Source organism: Macaca mulatta, chromosome 5, assembly GCF_049350105.2.
Source record: "Macaca mulatta isolate MMU2019108-1 chromosome 5, T2T-MMU8v2.0, whole genome shotgun sequence".
NCBI lineage: Eukaryota > Metazoa > Chordata > Mammalia > Primates > Cercopithecidae > Macaca > Macaca mulatta.
The window spans coordinates 177,603,395-177,623,525 of record NC_133410.1 but is presented as its reverse complement, the minus strand read 5'-3'; the positions used below and the strand labels follow the sequence as shown (position 1 = coordinate 177,623,525).

Below are 20,131 nucleotides of genomic sequence, written 5' to 3'. Positions count from 1 at the left end.
AAAGAACTGAGCTTCCAGGCACTCAGTAGACTCAAGGACTGACCTGGAAGGACAATAGATAGTGTCTAGGAATCCAGCTAAGATTAAGTGCTTTTAGGCTACCATCCATCCCATCTTTATTGTAATAAATATAGTAGCAGCCTTTTATCATGGTCTGATGCAGTGAAATGACTCATGTTTTGTTGAGCAGCATCTATTAGATAGTTGAATTTTGCTGTGTTCCCTCTTTCCATCTACTAGTTGCAGCGCACAACCAGGAGCGCCCCACGGCAGCAGTGACACCCATCCAGGTACAGAATGCCACCGGCCTCGGCCCTGCATCTGTGGGCCTGCCCCATCACTCGCTGGCCTCCCCACAACCTGCGCCTCCGATGCCAAGCTCAGCCACGCACACTGCTGCCATCAGTATCAGTCGAGCCAGTGCCCCTCTGGCCTGTGCAGCAGCTGCTCCGCTGACCTCCCAGAGCATCACCAGTGCTTCTCTGGAGGCTGAGCCCAGTGGCCGGATAGTGACTGTTCTCCCTGGACTCCCCACGTCTCCTGACAGTGCTTCATCAGCTTGTGGGAACAGTTCAGCAACCAAACCAGACAAGGATGGCAAAGTAAGACCTTACTTACTTACTGTTTCTCTGCTTTACTTACTTCCCAGTTTTTTTCCTTATGTTGTGTCTGTCATTTTTAGCTAATGAGAAGAGTCATTGTTCAACAAACCCTCAGGTGCTCCCCACGTGTGAGTCACTATGCCAGGTGCTAGGAGTAGAGTGGGGAAGAAACGCAGGCACCACCCCATCCTCTTATCTGGAGCTCATGTTTCTCTGTGTTTAAACACCCACTAGTTGCCACGCCCTGTGCTGCAGGTTAGAAGGACCACAGTGAATGACACTTAGTCACTCCTCCATGTGCAGCTTAGTCTTGTGGAGGAATTTCCTTTTGCCTTTAGTTACTCATTCTTTCATCATTTTGCCATCCTCAAGTCTTCCTGCTCAGTGAGTCTTGCTTGGTAAGAGTTCTGGTAAAAATATATATATGTGAGGGGGATGAAACTGTTGATCAAAAGTGTTATTTATGGATTTATTTTATCTATAGCAGTGGTCCCCAACCTTTTGGGCACCATAGACCAGTTTTGTTGAAGACTGTTTTTCCATGGACCCAGGGGTGGTGGTGGGGAAATGGTTTCAGAGTGATTCAAGCTCATTACATTAAGTGTGCACTTTATTTCTATTATTATTATACTGTACTATATAATGAAATACAATTCACCATAATGTAGAATTAGTGGGAGTCCTGAGTTTGTTTTCTTGCAACTACGTGGTCCCACCTGGGCGTGATGGTAGACGGTGACAGATCGTCAGGCATTAGATTATCATAAGGAGTATGCAGGCTACATCCCTCGCATGTGCAGTTCACAACAGGGTTCATGCTCCTGTGAGAATCTAATGCCCCTGCTGATCTGACAGGAGGCGGAGCTCAGGCAGTAATGCGAGTGATGGGGAGCAGCTGTAAATACAGATGAAGCCGCACTCGCTTACCTGCCGCTCACCCCCTGCCGTGCAGCCTGGTCCCTAACAGGCCACAGGCTAGTACTGGTCCATGGCCCAGTACATCTGACCTTAAGCAGCATGGTTCCTTGAGAGGTAAAACTTGAAATATAAGGAAACATTATTTTCTAAATCCATAGGTTGTTTTTTTTTTTTTTTAATGTCTCATTTGGGGCTGAATTTTAAAGAAAATATAGATGAAAAGTTATATTGGAAAGAATAACCTACGGTTGGGTTTAGAGACAGGTGATTGGAGGTAAGAGAAATTGAGAGTGGTTAAATGTAAAAAGAAAAAGAAGAGATGGTAACAGATCTGGATAATTTTATTGTCATCATTACTTTTTCCTCAATATTTTACACATTTCCCCTGAAGCTCTATACCAGTTCTGGGAAGTTTGAGGGAGGGTGATCATAGACTTTTGGCCACCTGGTTAAGTGGTAATGTATGTCATTCTATTTAAATGGTTAAGGGAGCCTGTAAATAGCGGTTTATAAGGAAATAAACTTTATGGCCTACTAAAAAGTTAATATTTAATTGTTGGGTTAACATGAGAGTTTTTGAAAAAGATTGGTATCTGTTCAGTGTTTATAATTAACTACATTAAACTTGCACTCAAGCCAATATGTTCAACTTTGTTAATATACTTATAAATAATTATTTTTACGGTTTAGATTTTAAGGCTTGGGGACAATGTGTCTCAGAGCCTGTGCCACTGATAAGAACAGGGACTCTTCAGCTGGGCCCTTCCAATGTAGAATTCACTTAACCTCTGAGGCTTTAAAGGTCCTTGTGATAGACAGAATAGTGACTCCCCAAGGATGTCCACCTCCTGATCCCTGGAACCTTTAAAGATGTTTCATTACATGGCCACAAGGACCTTGCAGGTGTTATTAACTTAAGAGCCCTTTGACAAGGGGGTTATCCTGAATTATCCAGGTGGGCCCAATGTAAACACAAGGATGTTCTTAAAAGGGAGGCAGGAAGCTCGGGGCCAGAGAAGGAGACGTGATGGTGAAGCAGAGGTAGGAATGATAGGAAAATGAGGCCACAGGCCAAGGAATACAGGAAGCCTCTAGAATCTGGAAAAAACAAGGGAACAGATTCTTCCCCAGCGGCTTCCAAAAGGAACCAGCCCTGCCAACACCTTGATTTTAGGACCGGATTTTTACCACAAAGTTTGAGTTAACCTGTTACAGCACCATCTAGTACAGGTCCTTACTGGTCATCCTGTGGAGCACCCTTCCCTGACAAACGGCCATGGCTTCTGCCCGGGTGCGTGCCCTATTGACCAAGCAGTGCCCTAGGCCAAGACTGCCCTGTGCCATCTTCAGTCAGCTGTAACTCAACTCAACCTTCCAACCATTGTTCTTTATTTTGAGGGCCCACATAGAAAATGCAGATCTCCTTTCTACATGGTGCCCTGAGGTATTTGCAGGTTTGTCCCCTTGTGTCTTTTCTCTAATGCTATACTCTTGAAGTTTTATTTACCTAGTCCCCATATCACAGATTTCAAGTTTTCCCTTATGAACTCTCCTACCTCATTTAATGTTCCAAATCCACTAAAGAGACTTCTGGTTGATATAAATTTAGGAATTCCATGATTCTTGTCACTTAATCATGAATCTTCATGACTAGAGTGTCTTTATATACGTTTCTCCATCATATCTACAAGGATGTCCTGGGAGAAGTCACCAGATGCCACATTGATTTTACATCATCCTCCCATCCACAGAGTTCTCCCCATTGCCCCATCATTTCTGCAGTGACTTATTGTTAGCGGGTATCTCCTGGAAGAGTTTTATTTCCCTTTCTAAATGTTCATAAATCTTTTGTTTAATACTCTTTTAGAATTTTCCCAGATGGTCTGCAAAGTGCTTTGTTGTCATGTGTTTGAAAATTGGGGCCGGGCGTGGTGGCTCACACCTGTAATCCCAGCCCTTTGGGAAGCCAAGGTCAGGAGTTTGAGACCAGCCTGGCCAACACAGTGAAACCCTGTCTCTACTAAAAATACAAAAATTAGCTGGGCATGGTGGCACATGCCTGTAATCCCAGCTACTCAGGAGGCTGAGGCTGGAGAATCGCTTGAACCAGGGAGTCAGAGGTTGCAGTGAGCCAAGATCACACCACTGCACTCCAGCCTGGGCAACAGAGTGAGACTCTGTCTCGGGGAAAAAAAAAGAAAATTGGGACTTGCACGTGCCCTTTCTTGCCTGTTCAGTTGACCCTCATTCCAGATTCACCAGACCATCAAAGGTTATTGGTTGCATTTCTGCTGCTATTTTTCTCTGTACACTGGAGTGAATTCAGCCTGTTAAGAGTAGTCATTTGATCTCTAAATCCCAACTCTTCACTCATTTCCCTCTTGTCAAAGTTTGTTCTTCCCTTCCAGTCTAAAGATTATCCTTCCCTTTCTTCTTGCCATCCAAGAACCACCATCCTCCACAGCAGGTCTGTGTCTTTCTTGTTCTTCTTGTTTCAAACATAACTTTAAAAGAGCTCTTAAAAAAATTTTTTTTGTCTTTAGCATTTTTGCAAGTTTAAGCTCATTCTGATCTTTAAGCCTTCTTGAATTGCTATGGGCCACGTTATGTTCTTTGTTATGGGCTCTTCTCTTGATCTTTTTGTACGTGCCCTTTAAAAAACTGAGCCATTAGGCTGCTCCCTGGGAGATCACATCAGTACCTTTAGATGCCTCTATGTTTTCATCTGCAGGGATGATTTGCAATTGTATGGTTAGAATTTCATTTTTGAGAGCCTTCCTATTCCTCTTGAAGCATCTTCCCTTTTGAGTTTCGGGTCATGCATATATTTTCTTTGAACATTTAAAAATCAATTCTTTTAAACTATAAAGTTCAAACCTGACTATCACCAGCCTCTTTTTCCATGCTTTATTCCAAGTTCTCGATACTTCTGCTTCATCAGCCAAACATCTCCACCTCTCTCTGGTTTCTGCCCTCCCTCTAGTTGATCAGAATTAGATCCAAAGTTGCAGTTTGCTCAACTTTCTGTGAGATTAAACTGTCAGCAAGGAAAAACTGTGTTAGAGATCCTAGTTTTAGTTGAGACTTACAGCAGATATCTAGGTATTTGATAACGTCCTCATTATTTCTCTTTCCTCATCATACTGTGAGCATCGTCATCCATTTACTTAAACCTATCAGCAATGCATGGTGCATCCCCCACATGATAGTGTGCCTACTGCCCCTCCTGTTCTCTGTACCCAGCTGCTCTGCAGTGGGCTACTGCTGCTGTTCCACAGAGAAATATAATTTTATAATGTACAGATGGGACTGACGCAGCTTCTCTTCTAACCGGCTACTCTTCGGAATAGTATTTTATTTGGAAGTCCTGTTGCACAAAGTCTCAGGGATCTCTAGACACTGCGTTTTTGTCCTTGTGTTAAAATCTCTAGCTAACTTTGGTGTCTGTACTCTGTGGTTTGATAAACAGGCATCTGAAACTCTGTTTCATCTCAGTTCTCTCTTGTTCGAAATCCTAGACCTTTTCTACCATTGTTATTCTTCCTTCTATGAGATCCCTAATATTTTCCACAGTCATCTGTATAACAACTTTATCTGGACATATTTCTAACTTCCTACTCAGTTCAAAGCCTTCATTATTTGATCAACTAATCTCCAGGAAAATGCGTTTCCAAATCTTTAAGAGATACTTATGTATATGTATATATGTTTTATTGGGTTTTGTTGTTATAAAAAGATTAAGGCTGGGCACAGTGGCTCACACCTATAATCCCAAAAGTTTGGGAGACCAAGGTGGGCGGATCACTTGAGGCCGGAAGTACAAGATCACCCTCAGCAATTTAGCAAAACCCTATCTCTACCAAAAAAAAAAAAATTATTTTTAATTAGCTGGGCATGGTGATATGTGCCTGTAGTCCTAGCTACTTAGGAGGCTGAGGTGGGAGGATGGCTTTAGCCCTGGAGGTCAAGGCTGCAGTGAGCTACGTTAATGCCACTGCCCTCCAGCCTGGGTGACAGAACTAGATCTCCCAGGCTGGAGTGCCGTGGTGTGATCTCGACTCACTGCAACCTCTGCCTCCCGGGTTCAAGTAATTTTACCACCTCAGCCTCCCAAGTAGGTGGGACAACAGGCATGCACCTCCACTCGCAGCTAACTTTCGTGTTTTTAGTAGAGACAGGGCTTCACCATGTTGGTGGTCTTGAACTCCTGGCCTCAAGTGATCCCCCTGCCTTGGCCTCCCAAAGTGTTGGGATTACAGGCATGAGCCACTGTGCCTGGCCTGAAAAAAATATTTTTGATTAGTACAGTTGTGTAATTGTTCTTAAGTTCTCTAAGTTCTAACCTTACTTTAGAAAAAGAGGAGGAACCACCTCTGATGCCAATGTCTACCCCAAGTGCTTCCATTTTCTACCCATGACTTCAAAATCTCCAGCGGTGCTTTGTAAGTCTCACCTGACACTGACATTGATTCCATATGAGTCAGCAGGAGTGAGTGTTGGTCAACATGCACTCTGCCATATCCTAGATCCATTCCTAAAAGCCACCTTTCCTACAGGTGGGCCACACAAGGTCAACATTTAGTGTCTCAAATCCCCCACCCCCAAATTCCTGATGATTCTCCCTTAAGAAGCCAACCACAGATTTTCTTCAGTGTTTTAGAACCTTTCCTATTGTTCTTTTCATTTATTTATTTGTTTATTTTAAGAGATAGGGTCTTACCATGTTGCCCAAGCTAGTCTTGAACTCCTGGATTCAAGCAGTCCTTCCACCTCAGCCTCCCAAGTAACTGGGACTACAGGTTCACACCACTGCACCTGGCTTATTATTCTTGATTTTCTTATGCAGAGGTCCTATCTGGTTTTTAAATATTCATTTTATTTTCTGAACAGTTTTCTTGAAGTCTCTACTGATCATTTTTTTTCTTTCTTCCTTTATTATTAATTTTTTAAACAAGGTCTCATTCTGTCACCCAGGCTGGAGTGCAGTGGCGCAATCATACCTCACTGCAGCCTGAACTCCCAGTCTTAAGCGACCCTCCCAGCTGGGACTAAAGGCATGAGCCACCATACCTAGGTCATTTTATTTTGGTAGAGATGGGATCTTGCTGTGTTGCCCAGGTGGCTCTCAAACTCCTGGGCTCAAGCAATACTCCTGCCTGGGCCTCCCAAAATGCTGGGATTACAGGTGTAAGCCACTGTGCCCAGCCTCTAGTGATGATTTTCTTTGTTCAAATGATTTTTTCTTCCTTCTCCCAGGTGTTTTTTGTTTTGTTTTGTTTTGTTTTGTTTTGTTTTTGTTTTTGTTTTTTTGTTTTTGCTACAGGGTATCCCTCTATCACCCAGGCTGGAGTGCAGTGGCATGTCATAGCTCACTGCAACTTCCACCTCCAGGCTCGAGCAACCCTCCCTCCCACCCCAGGCTCCTGAGTAGGTGGGACCACAGGCATGCACCACCACACCTGGCTTTTTTCTTTGTATTTTTGTAGAGGCAGGGTTTCCCTACATTGCCCAGGCTGATCTTGAAATCCTGGGCTCAAGTGATCCTCCTGCTTCAGCCTCCCAAAGTGCTAGAATTACAGGTGTGAGCCACTATGCCCAGCCTGAATGTAGTCTTTATTAATTCATTTAGTTTTCATTTCTGCTGTTGGTTTTTGAAAAAATAATGGTGCTCGTAGATGCTAAGTGTCTGAGTTTGCAAAATGATCTCTCTCAAGTGGAACATTATTCTGCTAACAGAAAAAATCAGAATATGCCATTGAAAGCATGGTTCCTTGGAACTAGGACAGCATCTTTTCTGTATTACCACCCCCACCCCTTACCCCTTGTGCCCTGCCATGATTCCTAATCCTCTGCCTTCTGCCCTGTGGGTAGTCAGCATCAGTTGATGATGATAAGACATCCCTTAGAAGTCATTAAAGCAAGCTGTATTTAATGTGTTTAATCATTTTAGATGAATTAAGTCATCTTTCTTCTTAATCACTTCAGAGGCTGTTCCCTGAGTGCCATTGAGTTATCTGATATTTTACTGAGTGCTCAGAACTGAGCTTTTAAGAAATGGCTTTAGCTATGGCTTGCTGAGATTGTAATTTATCAATGGACTTGATGTTCTCACTGGACCTTTGTGGGTCCGTGGACTAGCGTGTGCTTTCTTACATCATGGCAAGAATAGCTGGCAGTCGCAGCTGACTGCTACCTTAGAAGCGGAAGCTACTGGACGTTATTCTTTTGCACGTCATACCTTGGACTTCCAGACCTCAGGCTCTCTACAACAAATACGGAGCAGCATTGACAGGTGCTTAGTCAGACCACTTCATTGACCATAGGCTTTATTGAAAGGCTCATCGAAAGGCTTTATTGCCTCTGGATCTGGGGAATCCAACATATCCTTTATTTCCTTAGGCCTGGCGCTAGCTATATTTTTCCTCCCTTTCACTGGTCTCATCCTCTTCCAGTATTTTCTCAGCCTCTAAGCTTTAGTGGGTGTAGGGCCCTGCACTCAACACTGGGTGAGATACAGAGGTATATACAGCACTGTCACTGCACTTATGCAGGCAGTCCGAGTTTGTGAGGACATTCATTAGAATGCACATAGTAGCCCCACAGAAAATGTGGCATTGAATGAGTGAAGCGAAAGCGCATAAGATCAGCTGAGGACAGGCTATAAAGAGAAATGCAAAAGGATCATCCTCTACCCGGGAGAGTTGCAGGGTGGTGGGGATCAGCTGGCTCTGCTCATCTGTAGCCCAGATCAAGCAAGTACAGAAATGACTTTAGCACCCACTCCCATCCTGTTTTCCCATTTCTAGCCCACAGGCTCACATGTCCTTGAGCAGCATTAGGTAACAGGGGATTATGGTGCACTGTTCCTGGGATTCTTCCTCATAGTCTGATAAATTATTGCTTTTGTCTCCTTTTTTCTGCCATACTGTCTGTAATGGAACAATGTTGTTAGGGATTTAGATTCATTTTCCCAAGGAGTTTTTACTGAGTCTAAGCTATTATTCCCAAGAAAAATTCCTCAGCAGGTCCCTTATAATTTCTATTTCCCTGTTAGTGGGCCTTAATAATTCCAATTTGCCTACAGGGTTTTCTAAAGAAATAGTTATCTATGAAGTGTTTCATGTTCAAGCAGTGCTTCCATTCAGAGGACTTAATGATGTAGTTGACATCTTAGTAAAACAATTTAAAAGGATCATGTTAAGCTTGGCCATCAGAAAGAACATTCATGCTTAAGGTTTCAGAATGAAGGAGCCATCTCTTGACATCTGATTTTCCTAGCAGACCAAAGATAGAAAGTATCAAAAGAGACAAAAATTCAAGAGATGGCTTCTGTGGAATTGTGATGGTTGAAAAAACAAACAAACAAAAAACACACTTATTTGTATATTTGCTTGTGAAAGGAGAAATCAACTTGTTTCTAAGTATACCGAAGCTTTCCTTAAAATGGATGTCTAATCAAGGAGGTACTTGCAAGGGAAATGTGGTTTGACTTCTGTTTTATTGGCTTGTTACATTTAATCGAGGTGGCGACATGTGAGAAGTGGTTTAACTCTTAACTCTGATCACTGCCTGTAAGCGATAAGGCTCACGTCCATGCCTGTGGAATAAAGTGCTGTCATGTTTACATTTAATTCTGCATGCAGTCAGCTGTCTTACAGCAATTAGAGATAGGATAGGCAGAAGTTCAGGAAGTTAAATCCATAATCTGAAATTTCCATTTTATCCTAAAATATCTACTAATGCTTTTACCAAACCCAGGATGTGAATTGGTGAGTTTTATTGTCTTACATCTTTTTTATCAGTTTGTCCTACTTCAACAGAATGTCCAAAACCAAACAAAAAATATATATTTAGCAGAAAGGGAGAAGGAGGAGAAGTAAAAGGTCAGGTTAGCACCACACACAAATTGGTGGCCAGATTATGAATAACCAATTATCAACAGAAATAATGTAAAAAGATCAAACCAAACATCGAAACCATAAGGCCCCATACACCTACTATGTACCCACAAAAATTAAAATTAAAAATTAAAAAGTAATAATGAACTATAGGGCCATTTTGATTACGCTAGCAATAGTACTGTCATTCTCCAACTAAGGCTCATTTTTTTTTCCAGAAAGAAAAAAAGGGTTTGTTGAAGTTGCTTTCTGGCGCCTCCACTAAACGGAAGCCCCGCATGTCTCCTCCAGCATCGCCAACCCTAGAAGTGGAGCTGGGCAGTGCAGAGCTTCCTCTCCAGGGAGCAGTGGGGCCCGAACTGCCACCAGGAGGTGGCCACGGCAGGGCAGGCTCTTGCCCTGTGGACGGGGATGGACCGGTCACAACTGCAGTGGCAGGAGCAGCCCTGGCCCAGGATGCTTTTCACAGGAAAGCAAGTTCCCTGGATTCCGCCGTCCCCATCGCTCCACCTCCTCGCCAGGCCTGTTCCTCCCTGGGTCCTGTCTTGAATGAGTCTAGACCTGTTGTTTGTGAAAGGTGAGTTCAACTTTGTTCCAGGAAAAAACTAAAAAATGAACAACAGGCTTTAGGCTGGAACGTTTATTGTGATATTTAAGATGTTTTGCCATATCTTCCTAACTTTTGAAACTGAGCTTATGAAAATAAGCACTGAATTTTTTTTCCCACTTGACACAACATACTCTGTTTTCCTTTTTCCTTTTTCCTTCCATGTTTCTTAATGGGTTGGTCCCCAGCCTTCCTTTTCCTTTATTTTCTCTACTCTACCATGCCAAAATTGTGTCCAGGTAAAAACTGTCAATCACTGGGAACTTGTTCATGGATTTACTTCTTTCTCGTTTCTATTCCATCGCCAGCAATCGCTCTTTTTTTTTTTAATCCTTTGCCTTTTTTATTAAAAGTTTACATTGTTTCCTGCTAGTTGTGGAGCAACTAGAGCAGGTGTGTCCAATCATTTGGCCTCCCTGGGCCACACTGAAGGAAGAATTGTCTTGGGCCACATATAAAATATACTCATATGACCGGGCATGGTGACTCACACCTGTAATCCAGCAACATGGTAAAACCCTGTCTCTACTAAGATACAAAGAAATAGACGTGGTGGCGGGTCCCTGTAATCCCCGCTACTTGGGAGGCTGAGGCAGGAGAATCACTTGAACCCGGGAGGCAGAGGTTGTGGTGAATGGAGATTGTGCCATTGCACTCCAGCCTGGGTGACAGAGCAGGACTCCATCTCAAAAAAAAATAAAAATAATAAATATATATATACACATATATTTATAGATACTGTTAAAAATATTTTACATTACATATATATATACACACACTAACATTAATGATAGCTGATGAGCTAAAAAAAAAAAATCGCAAAAAAAATTTCACAATATTTTAAGAAAGTTTATGAATTTGTGTTGCACTGCATGCCCACGGGTTGAACAAGCTTGAATTAGAGAATTCTGTCAGCTAAGAGAACTCTCTTCTTTTTTTGAGACAGGGTCTTGCTCTGTTGCACAGGCTTCAGTGCAGTGGTGCAATCACAGCTCACTGTGGCCTCAACATCCTGGGCTCAAGTGATCCCCCCACCTCAGCTTCCTGAGTGGCTGGGACCGCAAGCCTGTGCCACCATTCCCAGCAATTTTTTATTTTGTATTTTTTTTGTAAAGACGGGGTCTCCCATGTTGCCCAGGCTAGTCTTGAACTCCTGGACTCAAGCCATTCTCCTGCCCTGGCCTTCCAAAGTGCTGGGATTACAGGCATGAGCCACCATGCCTAGTGAAGAACTCTCTTCTTCTTCCTGAGCCAGAAGAGGATGGCTAAGTTCTCAGTCTCAGTTCTGACTCTCCTCCTGACCAAGTGACTTGATTCAGTTACACTCAGAGTAATAAGCCCTGTTTCAGTGATGCCAACCTTGAATAATTATACAAAAGGGAGCAGTTCTGTTTGATACCCCACTGGGGTTCTAGGAATGTGTTAGGAAAGGAAATACATATTTAATGAGACAAATAGCTACTAGGATTATTTAAACTCAACAGTGAAGGACTATTCCTTACATTGGAAAGCATCATGAAGTATACTCAAAATAGTGGACTCTTTTTATATCACATATAAATATATAGTATTTGTCTTAAGTATTATCTGCTTTGTGGAGGTATTGCCTTTTTGGTAGCATTTTCTGTGTTGCTGACTTGAAATCTTACTATAAAGTGTTATGTTTTTAAATGCCTTAAATTCACTTTACCTCTGTATTTCAGATGAAGCCATAGGTATATTTGTATCCACCAAAACCTGAGGCCTGCATTCATATTTTTGGCACACTTTTTTACTTAAAAATAAACTAGGAAAAATGGAAAAGAGTAAATTTCAAACCTATGTAGATTAAGTAAAAAACTTACAATTTATTTTTTTTTCATATTTTTGGCACACTTTTTTACTTAAAAATAAACTAGGAAAAATGGAAAAGGGTAAATTTCAAACCTATGTAGATTAAATACAAAGCTTACAATTTATGATTTTTTTTTTTTTTTTTTTTTTGCAAGGAGAGTCTCACTCTGTTGCCCAGGCTGGAGTGTAGTGGTGCAATCTCGGCTCACTGCAACCTCCACTTCCCGAGTTCAAGTGATTCTCCTGCCTCTGCCTCCCGAGTAGCTGTGATTGCAGGCGCACACCATGCCTGGCTAATTTTTTGTGTTTTTAGTAGAGACGGGGTTTTGCCATGTTGGCCAGGCTGGTCTCGAACTCCTGAGCTCAGGCAATCCACCTGCCTTGGCCTCTCAAAGTGCTGGGATTACAGGCGTGAGCCACCAAGCCCAGCCACAATTTATGATATTTATTTTTATAGTGCTGTACAATAATTTTCTATAGTTCTAATCCACATAAAACCAGTTTTGTTTTTTTTTTTTTGAGACGGAGTCTCGCTCTGTCGCCCAGGCTGGAGTGCAGTGGCCGGATCTCAGCTCACTGCAAGCTCCGCCTCCCAGGTTTATGCCATTCTCCTGCCTCAGCCTCCCGAGTAGCTGGGACTACAGGCGCCCGCCACCTCGCCCGGCTAGTTTTTTGTATTTTTTAGTAGAGATGGGGTTTCACCGTGCTAGCCAGGATGGTCTCGATCTCCTGACCTCATGATCCGCCCGTCTCGGCCTCCCAAAGTGCTGGGATTACAGGCGTGAGCCACCGCGCCCGGCAAAACCAGTTTTAAAATGAGCCATTACCCTAAAACAGTGTTCTCTCCCTACAAATGAAATCATTTTATCTTTCCTCTCATCCGTTGTGCTCTTGGTAAAGCTTTGAAATTTTGTCCAGAATTCCCTGAATCTTTTATTCTGAGAGTCAGCCTTTTTCCTGCTGTATTGGTCTGCTTTCCAGGGATAGCACCTTCTGTCCCTGGAGTTGGTCCAGTTACTTGTTTGCTTTCTCTTGGTCACAAAGCCTCCCTCCCTCCCTCCAGGCACTGATCTGCAGTTTTTCCTTCAAGCCCTGAGGGCGTCTGTCCTGTGTTCCCTCTCATTTGTGGTATTTGTGTGACTCTTTTGAGTGATGGTTCACTTTGCCCAGACTCTCCCTAGGCGCTGGCATGGGCACTGCAGCCTCCCTCCCCCTAATGCGTTCCTTTTCAGTTGCCAATGTCCTCAGTCTCTGTGGCTTCTGCATTCCGGTCCCTTCCTCTTAGAGGAGCTCCCTTCTAACAGCAGGCTCCTGCTGTTCAGTTCATCTGAAAAGAAGGAATTGCTAGTGCACATAGGTGATGGCGTTTCAGGGGGCGGGGGATGCACATCAGATAGGAAACATAGAGAATTTAATGACAGGACAGATGGGTCCGGGCATGCTGGAATTCTTTGACAGGTTTTTTTGTATAACCATTTGAATTTTTACAAGTGGGAAAGGGGTCTTTGGAGAAGGTTTCTACTCAAGTTTATATTTTTATAATCTGTATGTTCGATGCAATATTAAATATAATAGCCAATCTGACCAACTTTCCATAGCCCTTGCTTTCATACAGTGATGGTAATAGTAGTTATTTACCTTGGATTCTTAGATCTGCCTCACAGTAAAAATAGCTGGAAAAATGTGTGGAAACGTATAGGAGAATGTTATATTATTCACTGTGAATGAAATTTTTTGATTAATTAAAAGCCACCAAGTATAGAATTTAGGGATTACTTGTTTTCATATTTTAACACAATAAATTTCATTTTTATTTTAAATTATTTATTTCAACACAATAAAAAGTGCTCAGTGGTGAAAATGAAGGAAAGATTAACTTTTATATCAGTATGATTGAGAAAACATTTCAGGATCTAGGAATAATCCTTGATTTACAATACAAGCATCAACAACTCTTGCCCTGGCGAAATACAGAAGGAGGCCAGGGTTCTTTTGGTAGAAATTCTACCGACTGATAGAATTTCATAGAAGTATTTTTCAATTTATATTATTGCGACACTATGAGATAGAATTCATCTACAGATTATAGTGAGAACAAGCATAAAATTTCCTCTCAGACCATGACCCTATCTCATATATCTAAAGTAAAAGAACGTGCCAGGCACGGTGGCTCACGCCTATAATCCCAGCACTTTGGGAGGCCGAGGTGGGTGGATCACGAGGTCAGGAGTTAAAGACCAGCCTGGCCAAGATGGTGAAACCCTTTCTCTACTAAAAATGCAAAAAAAAATAGCCAGGTGTGGTGGCAGTCACCTGTAATCCCAGCTACTCGGGAGGCTGAGGCAGAGAAATGCTTGAACCCAGGAGGCAGAGGTTGCAGTGAGCCACAATTGCACCACTGCACTCCATCCAGCCTGGGTGACAGAGCGAGACTCCATCTCAAAAAAAAGAAGAATGTGACTGGGGCAGCCGGTGCTGTCAATGGAAAGAGGCAACCACGTGATATAAAGACTTAAGCAATCTCATAATAAGAAAGGATGAACCTTGAAGTGTGTTGACAGGTCTTGGTGTCAGCAGAAAGAATTCTCTGAGGAACAAAAGGATTCTTCTGTGTTTGTTAGAGAGACTGAAGAAAACAAGCAAGAAATAGCGCTATATCCTGGAGGCAGAAAATGTATAATTGATGACAGCAGAAATAATAGAACAAATATTTTAGGCTCTATTTCAGAAGGATTGAGAAAAAATAATTAGGAAATTGCAAAGAGAAGGTGGAAAGAAAATATTTCAGAAGGGATGGCAAATAAAAGAAAGTATGTGACAGGTTTACTTTTCTTCCAAAGAAAAATAATAAATATATATATAAAGAGTTCAGGGAGACACAGCAAGTCACCTTTATCTGTGTGTATTTTTAAATTTAGGAATTAAACTGAGAACCACATACCTATAAGCTTATCTCCTAAATTGGAAAAAAAAAAAAAAAAAAAAAACCTATGTATGATCTTTGATCAGGGATTAAGCTAGAACACTTGGAAACATACAAATTGGATAGAGATAGATTTACAGAAAGGCAGCTGGGCTTAACCAGCATGATTAATTTCTTTGAATCACTGACAATGAACCCACTGGGTGAAGCAATGGACGTAATTTACTTGGTCTTGGAGCAAGCTACAAAGGGAACTAGTATGGTTTTGCCAGTGAAATACTTAATTGAATATTAGATTGCTGTGGCAACTGGCAGAAAGCAGTAAGTGGTTACTCACCCAGGTCAGAGTGATGGACTGAGTGCCTCCCAGAGCAACATGGAAGCCAATTTGGGCTATACCAGGGGCGATTAGAAATGAAAATGTATGCACTACAGAGAACACCAGAGAGGCCAGAAAAATAAAGGAAGCAGGAAATGTGTACTAATAAAAGACTGCAAATGCCCATTCAGATGGAAGCTAAAATACCATAGCACTGGAAGTGTGTGGAGTTTCTTTATATTGCAAGACTCTGTTTCTTGAATTCTACCTTGGCAGTTATCACCAAAAGTTAAGGTCACACAGGCACCAAGAGGCAGAGGTCATTCAGGACCAGTCTGTGAGCCACTCTGGTCACCCCGTAATGCCTCCACAGTGCTTTGTTCAAAGGGAACAGGGTGCTTTCCAACCAAGGTACCAGTCAGCTTTATACATTTTTCCTTTTTTTCTTTTCTTTTTTTTTTCCTTCTTTTTAAACAAAAAATTTTGTTCATTCATATATCTTATTTATTTAATTGTAAAGTATACATGAAAATTTACTATTTTTTCAAGTGTACAACTCAGTGGCATTAAGTACATTCATGTCATACAACCATTCACTGCTATCCATTTCTAGAACTTTTTCTCATCCTCAACTGAATCTGTACTCATTAAGCACTAAATCTTCATTCCCCCTCCTCCAGGCCCTGCAACCACCCTTCTACTTGCTGTCCTCATAAGTGACTTCTGGGCACCTCAAAAGTGGAATCATAAGATAGTCGTCCTTCTTTGTGAATGCAGCTTATTTCACTTAGCATAACGTTTGCAAGGTTCATCCCTGTTGTAGCACGTGTCAGAATTTCATTCCTTTTTAAGGAGCTTTGTATATTTTAAGAAATAGTTTTTCTATACTATTAGGCCTTTTCTTTTTGCCACTTGACATGCTTATTAAGAATTAAACGTACTATGCTAAGTACTACGAGGCATATAAAGTGAATTTAGCATCATCTCACCCTTCAAGCAGCTTATGGTTTGGTAGAATAAACGAGACAGGGACACAGATGGTAATAATACAATGTAGACTGTGCTAAGTGCCGTAAGACATATACATGGAGGCCTCTGGGATTTAGTCAGGCATGAAATTGCCTCCAGCCATGGGGCTGGAGATTTCACAGGGGAGAACTGGAGCCAGGCTTTGAGAGAATGATAGAGTATGGATGGGAGAGATAATGTCAAAGGAAATTCCCACTGGAAGGAACTGCATGAGCCACGGTATGGCGTGGGGGAAGTAAAGGCCCTGTATAGGGGACATGTTCAGGCTTAGGGGAGTGTCTGGGACTTTGGTGGTGATAATAGTAGCTACAGCTGTGTAAAAAGAGATTAAGGCCTGATCACCAAGGGCTTCGCATACCAGGCTGAGGATTAACCTTGCTCACAGGCGTTGTAAAGCTGTTAATGATTTTTTGGCAGTGGGTAGCTGCAAATAGAGTTGCCACTTAAGAATATTAGTATGTGAGCGCTGCATAGACTGGGTTGGGGACAGGAAGAGACTTTGAAGCAAGAAAGACAGGTAGATATTTGACCAGGTGGATGCCGGGCACAGTGGCTTACACTTGTAATCCCAGCATTTTGGGAGGCCAAGCAGGTGGATCACCAGGTCAGGAGTTAGAGACCAGCCTGGCCAATATGTTGAAACCTTGCCTCTATTAAAAATACAAAAATTAGTCGGGCGTGGTGGCACACGCCCGTAATTCCAGCTACTCAGGAGGCTGAGGCAGGAAAATCGCTTGAACCCAGGAGGCAGAGGTTGCAGTGAGCCGAGATCATGCCATTGCACTCCAGCCTGGACAACAAGAGCAAAACTCCATCTTAAAAATAAATAAAAATTGTTTTAAAAAAAAGATATTTGGCCGGGCGCGGTGGCTCAAGCCTGTAATCCCAGCACTTTGGGAGGCCAAGACGGGCGGATCACGAGGTCAGGAGATCGAGACCACCCTGGCTGACACGGTGAAACCCCGTCTCTGCTAAAAAATACAAAAAACTAGCCGGCGAGGTGGCGGGCGCCTGTAGTCCCAGCTACTTGGGAGGCTGAGGCAGGAGAATGGCGTGAACCCGGGAGGCGGAGCTTGCAGTGAGCTGAGATCCGGCCACTGCACTCCAGCCTGGGCGGCAGAGCGAGACTCCGTCTCAAAAAAAAAAAAAAAATTTGACCAGGTGGAAGGTAATGAGGTCATCAACCAGGATAGTGACAGTGACAATGAAGATGAGTGGATGGGGTGCAGATTTTGAAGGTAGATCAGCAGGTCCCATGTAGGTCATAGGAGAGGAGAGTATTAATTGACTCCTGAGGTTCAGAACTTCCCCAAACCCCTGTTCATATAGAGAAAAGCATAATCCGAGTGAGGCAGAAGGTGGAGCAGCAGATGTAAAGGGCCTCTGCAGCTGTGTGTCACATCTGTTGGTTGGTCTGTAAATGTTCTACTTGGCAAAGCCTTTCAATGCCTGAAATAGTTGGCCAGTTATGCGCAGTATTTGGCCTTACAAATCTGTATTAGAAAACTGCACACCACCTCACAAGGCTCAAGATCAGGACCTGAGCTGGAAGATTTCTAAGTAGAGTCTATTACTCCTGCACCTGGTAGTCTTCATACGATCAAGACTGTGTCACAGTTTCCATTATGCACATAGTTTCTCATTCCACCCGCCCCCACCGAGGTTTATAAAACTTAGCAATGAAAATTTGCTCCCGCTGGGAACTTGGCAGGAAGAGTATGTTCTTAGCCCAGCAGCAGTTCTAGTTCAAATTTTTTTTTTTACAAAATTGGTTTAGTGCATTTTATAAAATGCATATATTAATCTAATTCACTTCAAGTTTTTCAATAACCATTTTTATTCCATTTCACCTTTAAGGCAGCTCACAGAGAACAAGTAGGGAATATATCTCATGAGAAATCTACTCTGAGTATGTTCTGAGGCACTTGCACATTTTTTCCCAGAATTATAAAACTTTGCCTTAAATTTTTAACTTACGCCACATGGCATCTACATCATTGCTTTTTCCATGGATTTTTAGCATGTTGACATTAGACTTGAGAAACGTCATCTGGATCCTTCTTTCAGATAAATTCGTGATGCAATTATTTGTCTTGCTTATAAAGGTGTCAGAGGGCCAGGTGTAGCTGCTGATGTCTGTAATCCCAGCAATTTATGGGGCTGAGGCTGGAAGATTGCTTGAGCCCAGGAGTTCAAGACTAGCCTGGGCCATATAGTGAGATGCCATCTCTATGAAAAGTAAAAACAGGTTTGGTGGCATACACCTGTAGTCCCAGCTGGAAGGCTGATGTAGGAAGATCAGTTAAGCCTGGGAGGTCAAGGCTATAGTGAGCTGTGATTGCATCACTGCACACCAGCCTGGGCAACAAAGCAAGGCTGTCTCAAAATAAAATAAAGATATCAAAGAAGGGATTCGAAAACCCTAACTGTGTCGATCTAAAGTTTGTCAGATTTCATTTTCAGGAAATGCTTTAGGTTGTGGCCTGAGTTCGTTTCCTTGTTAGAGATGTCCAGCAACTGACTGGCTCATCCTTCAGCTCCTTGAGGGGCCAGGCCTCTGCCTACTCTTGTCTAAGCCATATGATCATCATGGGAGCTAATATTTTAGGGTAGAACTCTTGGCCAGACACCGTACAAAGAGCATCATACTTGTTTAACTCATTACAGTCCTATTCTACAGATGAGGAAACAGACTGAGAGCTGAGATAACTGGCCCAAAGTTAAGCTGCTCTAACTGACCTTAAAGGCTGTGTCAATCCTTAGGCCAGTGTTTCTCCCACAGTGCCATGCTTCCTTCCTCATTCCATGCTTGATCAAACCCCAGCCTTGTGGTCTATGAATATTCATGTTTGAATGAGCTGAACCTTTCTCAGATATAAGCCAACTTCCGTACTGTGCTTTTGCTTCATATCTTGGATAGTAATTTGGTCCCTGTGCCAAAGGAGCTCAGGTTGTTCAAGCAGCCACTTACCCTTTGCAGAGATGTGTTTTTTTAGTTATAGTCTGGGAGTCTTGCTGTGGTCTTTCTTAAATGGATTTTGGTTTCTATGGAATGGGAATTGGTGAAAGGAGCAGGCTGTAATGGGTTTCAGAAGTTTGGGGACAGTTGTGTAGAATTTGTTCTGCCTATCATTTTGAAGCCATAACATTCTTCACTTTCAGTCAGCAGTGGGTCTCATGAGGTTATAAACTCATTTTCTGACTTTGAGAACCAAATGAAAGTAGAAACCCAAAATCAACTTTATGACTGACTACTCATTACTTAGCATCAAACAATGAAAGATGCATTTATTAGTTATCTGTTGCCATGTAACCAGTTACCCCCAAAACTCAGTGGCTTAAAACAATAATAAGCATGTATTATTTCACAGTTTCTGTGGGTCACGTAATTATGGAACAGCTTATCTGGCTGGTTCTGGCTTAGAGTATTTCTTGAGATTGTAGTCAAGACATCAGCCTGAGCTGATGCTGACTGGGGCTGGAGGATCCACTTCTAAGGTGGCTTATTCACATCACTTTTTCTAGTTAGTTTAGACTTTTGGAAAGAGGCCTCAGTGCCTTACCATGTGGTTCCTCTCCATAGAGATGCTGAGTGTCCTCACAACATGGCAGCCAGCTTTCCTGAGTGACTGATCCAAGAGAAAGCAAAGTGGAAGCCACAATGCTTTTTATGATCTAGCCTCAGAAATCACCCACTGTCATTTCTATAACATTTCATTGGTCACACAGGTCATCCCTGTGCATCATAGGAGGAGACTACACAAGAGTGTGAATACCAGGAAGCAAAGATCACTAGGGCCATCTTGGAGGTTGGCTACCATACACCACCATTCTTTTCCCCCTTTTGTTGAGAAGAGGAGTAGGAGAGAAATAATACAAATAATGCTGGAAAAATAGAGAAGGATAAAAGGATATGGAATGTAAAACACATCACCTCCCTCTGGCTTCTGACAAGCTGTAATTCTGCTAAGGAAAGCTAAGGAGCGTGGAGGCAGGGGCATA

General features: G+C 42.5%; 1 protein-coding gene across 2 annotated transcripts in view; it reads left to right on the top strand.

Annotated features, from left to right (window-relative positions):
• SH3RF1 (SH3 domain containing ring finger 1) overlaps nt 1-20,131 on the top strand; it is a 177,574-nt gene that overhangs the window by 154,171 nt on the left and 3,272 nt on the right. For both annotated transcript variants that reach the window (XR_013417380.1, XM_001082524.5), the window contains exons 10-11: nt 241-602; nt 9,637-9,995. Coding sequence is in view for 1 of the 2 variants with exons in the window: in XM_001082524.5 (XP_001082524.3) it covers nt 241-602; nt 9,637-9,995 (721 nt within the window). In the remaining variant the exon portion in view is untranslated. The remainder of the gene's footprint in view (nt 1-240; nt 603-9,636; nt 9,996-20,131) is intronic.